This window comes from Sinocyclocheilus anshuiensis, unplaced genomic scaffold (genome assembly GCF_001515605.1).
Source record: "Sinocyclocheilus anshuiensis isolate Anshui unplaced genomic scaffold, SAMN03320099.WGS_v1.1 scaffold890, whole genome shotgun sequence".
NCBI classification, from domain to species: domain Eukaryota; kingdom Metazoa; phylum Chordata; class Actinopteri; order Cypriniformes; family Cyprinidae; genus Sinocyclocheilus; species Sinocyclocheilus anshuiensis.
The window spans coordinates 1183248-1195079 of NW_015537986.1; the positions used below are offsets into that span (position 1 = coordinate 1183248).

An 11832-nucleotide genomic window follows, 5' to 3' on the forward strand; every position below is an offset into this window, starting at 1 on the left:
GTCACGCAACTCTGTTCCCCTTTCGGGCTTGAACTGATGGTAAAACTAAGGACATTATTTACTGTCTTTACATTTATGTTGAAAGCTGAAGCTCGCGATTATGGAAAGGAGCATTACATTTCCAACGCGTGCTTTTGGTGTTCGGCCAATCACAATGCACTGGGTCAGCTGGCCAATCAGAGCAGACTGTGCTTGTCAGAAGGAGGGGCTTTGTAGAAAACGACGCGTTTGAGAGAGGCGGGGCATAGAGGAACTACAATAATGTACAGTATTTGAAAAATAATGTGTTTTTTGAACATTAAAGCATGTCAACATATTCTGTCACACAAAATAATGATCTTTAAAATAGCATCATATGACCCCTTTAAAATAAACCTACCATAAAAATTACAGACCCTTCATTTCTTTGTAAGTGGGCAAACTTACAAAATCAGCAGGGGATCAAATAAATATTTCCCCCACTGTATACCTAATGATTTTCATTTTGTCATTTAGACAATTTAATAGCAGAAGCACAATAACTAATAATAATAACTACATTGATGTAGTAGTCTACTAAAGTCATCCAACATCTAACTTCAGATCAAATCTACACCTAGGCTTTCAAACAGGATTATATACATACCTGTAGTACTGCCCATTTTTTTAATATACGATAAAGAGAATGGCATCAAGCGATTCATCTTCAGGAAGAAACATGCTGGTAAATCTACACAGTTTGAGTTTGTTACAGAAGAAAATGATGGAGTCCTAGAGGGGGAAAAATATCTTGAAAGAATGAAGACTTGCATAAATAGTTAATAAATCATTAACAAGACCAATGGAACAACCAGTACATATTTCTCATGCAAAGTTATCATGTAACTTCAGGATATAATGCACAAGCCACATAGGCCCCTGGTCAAGTATGCGGTGTGAAAATACTACTCTTCCATGGAAGAGATTACACCAGATTACACTATAGTAGAGACAACAAAATTTCATTTTTAATTGAACTTTAATTCTTTGTAAATCTGACCCTTTGTTGTCAACTGGATGAGATCCTGTGATAAGCGGAGCGATGGGTAGCTTGTAAACTGATGTGGTGCCCTCAACAGTCACCGACACACTCACACCTAAAGTACGGGGAACTGCGGAATACAAGAGAAGATAGTAATCAATGTCCTTTAAAAAAAACAAAAAAAAAAACTTTTTTTTTATATTCAAAGTAAATATACAATTGAACTGTTTTTGTTTTCTTACTATTGACAGCAGTGTAGTTCAGTTGGGCTCCTGTTCCCTCCTCAAAGATGTCATTTGGAGAAACATAACACTGTAGAGATACTAGATGACCGCCGCTCCTCGCCGTCAACAGACCCACACTACCGTGAAGTATTGTCTCCACAGTGTTGGCATTAGTGGCTATCCTATGGTAGAAATTGATTCAGTTATTGAGTAATTATACCCTTTCAAAAAAAAAAACAGTGGTTTTCTGATATACACTATGGAACTGAATGTCAACACAGATACAGAACCGGTGACCGGTCTGAAACCATTCTGCGTGTTTGCAGTACAGAAAAGGAAGCAAAAACTGGCTGCACACTGGCCTCTAAAACATGCTGGTCTTTAACAAGCAAGGCTCGAAACTGCGACCATTTTGGTCACATATGCTCCCGAAATGTAATCTGTACGACCTCAAAATATATTTGGGAGCATTTGTGCGAGTGCATATAATTGTTGTCGTGCGACCTGTTTTAATTTCTCTAAAAACGTTCAGAGTATGTGCCTTCTAAGTGCTGATACGGTCACCTGTCTGCCGTTCTATGAAACGTTAGGCTACATAACCAATTAAACTTCATCTTTGATAGCGATCATGTGGTGGATGTTGATCCACCAGCCGAATAGTAGGCGTACAGTTTTCGAAGAGAGTGGTTGAAAGACTTCTAGTGGCTCCGCTATGAAAATGGTTTCACAAGAAGAGTGCTGTTTCCTCCAAAAATTAGCATGCTTACAAATGTGATATTGATTTTATACAACTGTTCAATCAAAAATTAGTTAATATTAAGAGACTTACGTTTTATACACTATATTTCCTCTTTTTGCTCTATTTCGCCAACAAAAATAATTCCAAGCACAGTTAAGAATGTAAGGATAAAATCTGTTAATATATAATTTGTAGTTGTGGTGCTCCTAAATTTTTGGTGAGTGCTCCTAAATTTTTGCTGTTGCTCCTAACTTTTTGAAGTTGGGAGCACCAGTGCTACCAAGTAAAAAAGTTAATTTCGAGCCCTGACAAGGAATCATAAACATCATAGGTCAGTGTTAACATAAAACAATTCTATATGTAGAGTAGGCCTGGGCGATAAAACGGTATCGATATTTATCGACGGTACACCTTCTTCGACAACGATATCAAAAAAATGTTCGATATATTAGTCAAGTTTAAAATAAACATTTGCATTTGAATGTTAGGAGGGCGTCAGGGAGTGTCATCAGTGGAGCACGAGATGCGATGATAATGATGTAAGTGACGTTGTTGCATTTTAATGTTTTGTTAGTCTAGCCCACGAGATGCGCCGCTGCTGTGTTATGCATTCAAAATATTAGAGAAATACAGAAGCTCAATGCGGAGAAGATCTTGATTAGGTGAAAACCGAAACCAAGTCATTCACACAGATGCATATTCAGTGCATTTTTAGACGGACAAATATGACTGCTGCACTCGTGTCTCACACAAGAGGTGTAGCCATGCAAATTTAAACCGTTTAAACTTTTAGAAAACACATTGCGAACTCGTGGAGGTTTATTTCACTGAGTCTCATGTTTTTAAATGAAATTTGCGTGATGGGCGATTCGGCTCTTTGTATTAAACAATGCATAAATACATGATGCTGTTTTGTTCATAATTGTTTATGCAATTTACAAAATTATATTTGATTTATATGAGTTAATTTAGACGGAATGCAGGTTTTTTTATAAACATTTATTTCCTTGCATTGACAATTTAAATGTCCTGCATTATTTTGCTCATTGCGCCCTCCTGTGGCCTCGGGAGACAAGCCAAAAGTTTCCTTAAATTTCCTTCTTTAATCTGCACAAAACATTAGAAATTAGATATTTGTTTAATTTTTATTTTGTGTTTGATTTTTAAAACAAAACATATTTGTTGTTTGTCTCAATAAATTTGGTTAATTTAAAAATACAGTAGTTAAAATAAAAAATAAAAATTCTATTGCTCTGTTTTAAAAAAGGTTTAAATAATGTCAATAATAATCGATACCGAACGATATGAAACATTATATCGTTGATACATTTTTTAGCTATATCGCCCAGAGTTAATGTAGAGTGTATTGCCTGACTGTACAGCTGCTCAAGCCACTTTATCTAAAATATCTAAAATAAAATTGTTATTCATTCAGTTCATTACTGTTCAATACTGAAATAACTTCTGATCATTGCATCAAAAGCATGGTCACAATGGCAGAAAAATGCTGAATAACTGATAAGATTACTTTTTAAAATTATGTTCTCAAAGTTTGTAAGATTCATAGTCTGAAGCCACCTTACTTTCGCTTTATTAAAATGAAAATATTCACAAAAATGTCAATCAATTCATACAGTGGCAAGAATGAATTTATGAATTCATTATAGATAAACAAAATACTATTTGACTAAACTAGCATATAGTTGTACTTTTCAAAGTGTAACTGAAGAAGAGTGATCAAAGACAGGGCAGGTTGTAAAAAAATAAAATAAAATAAGTGATCCCAACTGAAGGCCAAGGTGAAAGGAGCATCGTGCCAATCCTGTTTATGTAGATCTACATTCCTGCAAAGTTTAGCTCCAACTCTGATCAAACACACCTGAACCAGCTAATAACTATCGCGATAACACTTGACACTTGATAATTACAGACAGATGTGTTGGAGCAGGGCTGGGACCAAACTGGAACCAAAAAAGGGCGGGAAAGTAGAGAACAGGATTGTACACCCCTGATTTAAAGCTTCTTTGCTGCCTCAAGGCCTGGACAAACTGCAATCACTAGATGCTTTTACACTGTTGCGAGGCCAAAATCAAACTATGCTGTCATCATTGGGCTACTAGCTATGCTGGGCTGCCCTAAACCCTGCCCAGCTAGTGGAAAGCTTAATCAGACTGGAAACTAGCTACTGTAGATGATCACAAAACTAACTTGACATAAGCAGCTGATTGTTTTATTATCTTGTAATTAAGACCTAAGACTCCATGACTGATATTTAACTAATGAATCAAACTGGTATTTATAATTACTTCACAGAAAAAGAGGAAACACATACTTATTCATGTTATGTCTGATTCCATTTATTTGTGATCACAGGACTGCACAAAACCTCCATTAGGGCTTTTAGTTCAAAATGTACACATTCAGAAAACTATTGATAAATTCTCATAGATTTATATCACTTTTGTCACAATTTCTTTAGAAAGAATGATAATGCTGCCACTGAAGAAACCATGATAAACATAGCTACTGAAGGAACAATGAATTCATTAATGTATCAAGAGATTTTACATGGGAATATCAGCACAGCAGTTCACGACTGTGAATGACTACTCAACTGATTGTGTGTTACTACTTTAGTTAGGTTGTGTTTGTCTATAATAGAGTTAAATTAACATCAGACCACATAATTATGTCATTGTTTTTTTCTCAAGTCACAAGTTCAAATGTAGCATTCTGAGAACAGTTTGCAACCAAGCGCCGTCTTCAGCACAAGAATCAGCAGATATAGCAGATAACTATATTTATGTACTACATTATAAGGAATAATGGAGTAATAGACCATTTCAACGGCTATTCATCGGTTTACGGAAGTGACGTCTTTGTTTCCTTGGACGTTTCTGGTTAGTGCTCGAGCGCATTCAAAACTATTTTTTCATCACTTATTAAGCTTGGTTAAAGTTAATTTCAGCATATACTGATGTTTTAAACAATAATAGTATTATTTTTAAATATTGTGCATTAAATTAAATAATTGTTTTTCTACTTTTGTCTTTAGGAAAGCCATCATCTGTAATGTAAAACACCTAAGACAGAGCAGGGAAGGACAGCTGATCGTCCTGCAGTGCCAAACCACATGTGACCATATGAGGCCCCAGATGTGTTTGAGAACTTGAGGATGAAATGCAATGTAGTACTTAAAGCTGCTGATGGACAGGCTACATAGTAACTGCTGTTTTTGATATTGATCCCCCTTTGTCCAGGGACTAATTACTCCTTTTCTGTTTGTCAAATGTCTGTGAAACGTGTTTATGTTGATGTCTCAGTTGTTTAAGCATTTTATATTCATACAAATATTTACACTTTAATAAAAGCAGTTGAAAGTGAGAGGATGTTTTTGTTTACATACAGTACAAAAGTTTGGACACATTAGTGGTCAAAAGTTTGGACACATTACTAGTTTTATTGTTTTTGAAAGAAGTCTCTTATGCTCATCAAGCCTGCATTTATTTGATCAAAAATACAGACAAAAACATTAATATTGTGAAATATTATTACAATTCAAAATAATGGTTTTCTATTTTAATATACTTTATTTCTGTGATGCAAAGCTGAATTTTCTTCAGCCTTTACTTCAGTCTTCAGTGTCACATGATCCTTCAGAAATCATTCAAATATGCTGATTTGATACTGTTATTGTCAGCGTTGGAAACAATTGTGCTGCTTAATATTGTTTTGGAACCTGTGATACTTTTTACAGGATTGATTGATAAATCCTGGCAGATTATTATTTAAAATAGAAATATTTTCTTACAATACAAGTCTTAAATCACTTTTTAGCAATATAACATCCTTGCTGAATAAAAGCATTAATTTTCTTTCAAAAAAAGCAAGAAAGAAAAAAAACTGACCCCAAACTTTTGAACGGAAGTGTATGTTGTCACAAAACATCTCTATTTTAAATAAATGCTGTTCTTTTATTCTTCAAAGAATCCTAAAACCTAGATCCCTTTCTCGCACTGTTCCACAGCAACAAACGACCAAACTAAGCACACGCATTTTGAAATGACTGAAGTAATAATGGCATGTAGCGATTAGTTTAATAGAATACATTTAGCGTTGTAATATACATGTATGTTCTGTAAAGCTGCAATGAATTGATATGCATTGTGAAAAGCACTGTACAAATAAATATGAATATGCATTTTTGCACAGATATACAGACTGACCCAGCAATGCAAGTGAAATTTCCACTAATAACCTCCCCGCACATCTTAGCGACAAACCATGATAAGTACATAAGTGACACGGTTTGTCTTGCTTCAGCTTAACCAAAAACAAGATTGAAGTCATCCACATTGTACGAAAAAATGTTCCCAACCTTTCCACTAAGGAGTTAATTGTAAGCATCCAGACTACAATATGCTTTTACCGACATCTCTCGTGTACATGCAAGCAGCATCAATCAGATATTGAGCTTTGAGCCATCTGGAAAACTATTCAAGCAAACGTTTGATGTTCTTTGTAAGTTTGCACCTCATAGTCAGATTTAAAGGATCAGGTAATTCCAATCACCATTTTTTGAAATACCTCTATTGTGTTTTCGCTAGACTTAAAAAGTATGTGCTTGTTTTGACAGATCTGAGATTTAAAAAATGGCTACCGGAAATGCTTCAGGACAAGACATGCACAGTAGCATTCCAATGCGTTTGTTATTGTTAACGTCCTTGAAATGGTCTAAACCATAATATAGAATTACAATAGTACCATGTCCAAAATGGTACTTTTTTTGCTACTGTAGGGGATTTTTTTTTTCTTGACAAAGAAAAAAATCAGTGTACCTGAACATATGCATCATCTTGGTGAGGTCTAACTCCAGAGACTGAAGTGCCAAGTACATCTTTGTCTTTAATTTGCTGTGAAACAAAATGAGAAAAAAATATTAAAACGCAAATAGTATCAGGAACTGAAAGAATTTGATCTAAAAAATAAAACAAAAAAAGGGAAACCACACTTGTCTCCAGGGAGCTTGTACAGGTTGACCAAACCCTTCAGGTGTTTGGAAAACTCATCAAAATGTTTGTCTCTGTAAAGAAAAAAAAGGTCATGTTAAATACATCTATTACTTCTCCAGTGACAACTTCACAGCTGTTGTTACCATAAAATACAAAACCGAATTGTTGAATCTGACAGGCTCATAGATGACTTTGTGAGGGTAAGAAGTTTAAACTAGGATGCAGGTTTAGTTTTGGTGATTTTATTTATTTTATCCTTTGGACACTTCAAAAAAAAAAACACATTAGATTGGCCTGTTTCTAAGTAAAATATTTATTCAGTGGCATAAGAAAGTATTCAAATATTCAAGTATTCATATTCAAATGATATTACGCAGCGCCTGAAAATAGGCTAACTTCCGTCAACATAACCAACGTGACCACCTGCTTGCACAGGGAGCGTGCTGGGGACTATTTTCAGGCGCTGCGTAATATCATTGCACCTGCTGCACCCATGGTATGGCAGCAAAGTTCCTTGATTATTACGATTATTACGGAATGAGAGTATAGTTCCTAGCCATATCGGCCTAGAAAATCGCAACTTTTCAATTTCCATCTGTCTTAGTACACGATGTAACTACAGAAGAGTAAAGTTTTAAATAGGAAAAATATAGAAACTCTTTGGTCATTTTTGAGTGAGATGCTAACGGTCTAATCAGATTCAATGATCTATGCTAAGCTACAGCTAAAAGTGCTACCGCCAGACCCGGAGATCGGCTGAATGGAATCGAAAACGGTAAAACTCAACTGTTTAACTCTAGGGGAGTTGGAAAATGAGCCTATTTTCAAAAATAGTGGAGTGTTCCTTTAAGGTTGGTGTGTGTCTAAGCATAAGTGTTTTGATGTGCAGTTTATTTGACTGGGTGACATAAATTACAGACACTCAAAAGTTTTTTGAGGCCCTAAACAGAAGTAAACGCTCCGTTACTAACTTAACCTTGGTTCTCTGAGATAAGGAAAGGAGCATTGCGTATAGACACATGGGGAAACGCCTGTTTACTCTGATACTGAAGCCTAATTTGTTCACGTTTGTGTACCTGCGTGAACAAATGGCAGTTCAAACCACCAAAAGCAGAGGAGCCGACTACTATATAAGTCGGCTCAGAGCGCCATTCGTCAGAATCTTTCGACTGTCAGCGACAGCCATCGACTCGCGTGCAGACTTATAGCACGGCAGCTTATGCAATGCTCTTTCCCTTATCTCAGGGGACCAAGGTTACGTAAGTAACTGGAGTAAATGCAGAACTAAGTCGCTCTGCGTGCCCAGCCCTGGAGCAACCGAAATGAGGGCCCCTAAGAAGCATGAGCAAAGAATGCACCCCAAGTTAGCCGGGGACTGGGGACAACATAACAAAACCTTTTCCACTCAAAGAGGAGATTAGGTGAATTTAAGCAGACAAGACCTGTGCCTGGAGGGCAGGGACGTCTAAATTATAAAACCTTGTAAACTTGGTTGACTGCAATGTCCAGCCGGTGGCCGCACAGCTGTCATCAAAAGAGCTCCCACTGAATCATGCCCAGTGTGGAGTGGGCCCTCACCCCAATAGGGCATTTCAAGCCCTCTGTGGCATAAGCCACGGCTATAGCATAGACTATCCAACGAGATAGTCGTTGCTTCGTAACCAGCACCCCTTTAGAGCGGCCTCCGAAGCATCCAAAAAGCTGTTCTGAGTGACAAAACGGGCCAGAGTGCTTAACGTACACTCTAAGATCCTTAACTGGGCAGAGTGGATTGGGACCCTGCTCGTCCTCTGTACTAGGAAGAGCTAGAAGGGTAATAACCTGTGCTCTGAACGTGGTTGAGAGCACCTTAAGCACATAGTTGTGTCTTGGTTTCAGGATGACTTTACCGTCGTTAGGCCCAAACTCAAGGCATGAAGCACTGACTGACAGTGCTTGCAAGTCACCCACTCACTTGACCGATGCGAATGCGAAAAGAAAGGCGGTCTTGAGTGACAGGTGCCGCAAATCGGCCGACTGGAGTGGCTCAAAGGGAGGGCCTCTTGGGGCCCTAAGGACTATAGATAAGATCCAGGTCGGCACAGAATGAGGATGAGGCGGGTTCATCCTCCGAGCTCCCCTCAGAAATATAACAAAGTTGTTTTTGCCGACTGACTGGCCACCCACGAGAGCATGATTCGCCGCGATGGCTGCCATGTAGACTTTGAGCGTGAATGTGGTGCAACCCTTATCCATCAGCTCTTGTAGAAAGGTGAGCACATGTGGCACGTCACAAGAGGATGGGTCCAGGCTGTGTGCTGCACACCAGTAGGGCGTAGAGGCATCTTGTAGACAGTGCTCTAGCTTGCAAAATGGTATTAGTTACACTTACAGGGAGCTGTAAAGGTTCCCGTCGAGTGGCCAAACTCGCGCATACAAGCGCTGGGCCAGGGCATCTCGCTGCTTCAAAAAGTAAATTGGGCAGTGAAAGTTGTCTTCTGAGGCGAAGAGGTCTACCTCTGCCCTCCCAAAGACAGACCAGATCATTTGAACCGATTGGGGATCTAGTCTACATTGGCCCTGGACAGCATGTCCGCTCCTTGGTTCAGTCTGCCCGGCACATGAACTGCTCTTAGTGGGAGGAGATAACAATGTGCCCAAAAAGGGAGGTGGCGCGCCATCCTGTAAAGGGAGTGTGACCTGAGACTGCCTTGTTGATATATGAAGGCTACCACCGTCATGTTGTCAGAGCGGAACAGGACATGATGCCCCTTTAAGGCTGGTAGGAAGGCTTAAGGCTAGAGAAACCGCCATCATTTCGAGGCAGTTGATGTGCAAGCGTTGCTCCAGGTGTGCCCAGGAGCCGAATGTCGGTCTGCCCTCGTACAGTGCTCCCCAACCTGTTGAAGGCATCTGCCATGACTATCTTCCTCCTGGAGGTCAGCCCCAACAGGACGCCTGACTGAAACAGGTGAGAATTACTCCAAGGGGCCACAGCTTTGATGCAGGGGAGGGTTACCCTCAGATGAAGATGCCCCAGGAGCCAAGTGTGGAATGGTAAATGGGCTTTAAGACAATATTGAAGGGTCCGCATACAAAGCAGGCCCAGAGGAATCACAGAGGAGGCGGAGCATCCTCTGAAAATCTCTGAGGGGAAGCAAAGTCCCGCATTTGAATGACATCGCTAGCCACTAAACCATCAGAGAGGAATCCATGCCCGCATTTGGGCTGAATCGATCACTGTCCCCAGAAAGACGATTTGCTAGCTGGGAGACAGAGAGATCTTGGCTAAATGGATTTTTAGCCCAAAACGCTCCAGATGGTTGAGTAGCAGTGACCTGTGGGTGAAAAGTTCCTGTTCTGGCCTGGCTAGCAAAAGCCAGTCGTCGAGGTAATTCATGATACGGATTCCCATCTGCCTCAGAGGCGAAAGAGCAGCGTCCACGCACTTCGTAAAAGTGTGTGGGGCCAGAAACGGTACAAATGGAAGAACTGTATATTGATAAGCCACCCCCTCGAACGCGAATCTCAAGAACGGTCTGTGATGAGGGGCTGTGAAAGCAAGCATCTTTCAGATCCACCAATAAAAACTAGTCCTCGCGACAAATTTGCACGAGGATCTGTTTCAAAGTTAGCATCCTAAACAGCGGTTTCATAACCGTGTGGTTTAGATGCCTGAGCCCGCCATCTCTCTTGGGAATGAGGAAATAACGACTGTAAAATCCTGCCTTGCTGTTCGCTGGAAGAACTCTCTCTACGGCTCCTTTTGCAAGCAAAGTTTGCACTTCGGCCCGGAGAACGTGAGCATTGTGGTCCTGTACCGAAGTTTGAATAATGCCTCTGCAGCGAGGTTGCCTGCGAGCGAACTGGAGCGTGTAACCTCGTTCTATGGTTTTTACCACCCAGCTTGACACATCTGGGATGGATTTCCAAGCCTGAAGTCGGATGGCCAGCGGTTTTAGTTTTTCGACTGGCAGGTCACCGCATGAGGGAGGTAGTCACATGGTAGTGAGAAGAACAGAAATGCTCTTTTGAGTATGTGGGTCCGCTATCACAGTGGTAATTTTAATGGGCATGCACTGAAGGGCGGGTCCAATTTGAACAGAGCTTCCATTGCCCACAAGGCGGGGGAATGGAGAGCAGATGCGAACTTTCTTTGAGGGAAGTCAGGCCTTCGCGAGACTTAACCTCTTAGCGGTCAAAGATCGGCGACGGCCCCAGATTATTGTTGTTTCACTTTAACAGCACGTTAAACATCACACTCTTACTTGATCTGGACAAACTGTGCATCAGTAGAAAGATTAAAGACTCTAGCTTCGATATTTGACCACTGTTTTGATAAAACGTTGCAGTGACAGTAATTTAGTAATTTATGTCAGGAGTGCAAAATAATAAATCTGTATGAGTCGTTTTTAGAATAGAAATTCACCACGCATTCATATTCAGTCACGTCAGCAGCGGTTTATTTGTATTCACATAGATTCACTGAACAGGGTTAATTAGGGCTTATAGTCCAAAGATGCATATACATGGAGATATATAGATATATTTACTCATGTTTACTTCATATTTCTTCAGACAGAATCATCATTTCTATTCATTTTCCACTGATATACGCGATCTGATGATAATTAGCCGCTCCCTGGGCTGTCTCTGTGTGTTTACTCTTCCGTGCTCGCACTCTGACAGACAGAGACCTGATTCGTCCGTCACTTGTCGATCATAACTGTGCATCATATCCCGCCCCGTCTCATCCCGTCACGCGCTTCCTTCACTCTTCCGCGTTGATATCTGACCACAGCATCACACAGAGAAACCTCTGTACCCACGAAATATCCAAATAATAAACACACGATTACGATAGTATATTGTTTGTAT

General features: G+C 39.8%; 1 protein-coding gene across 1 annotated transcript in view; it reads right to left on the minus strand.

The window, feature by feature from the left end:
• Nucleotides 1-11832, minus strand: part of med1 (mediator complex subunit 1) — a 62971-nt gene that overhangs the window by 37306 nt on the left and 13833 nt on the right. Inside the window, exons 6-10 of the mRNA XM_016468997.1 lie at nt 6975-7046; nt 6802-6876; nt 1243-1406; nt 1019-1130; nt 626-750 (exon numbers count right to left, since the gene is read on the minus strand). Of these exons, the coding sequence (XP_016324483.1) occupies nt 626-750; nt 1019-1130; nt 1243-1406; nt 6802-6876; nt 6975-7046 (548 nt within the window). The remainder of the gene's footprint in view (nt 1-625; nt 751-1018; nt 1131-1242; nt 1407-6801; nt 6877-6974; nt 7047-11832) is intronic.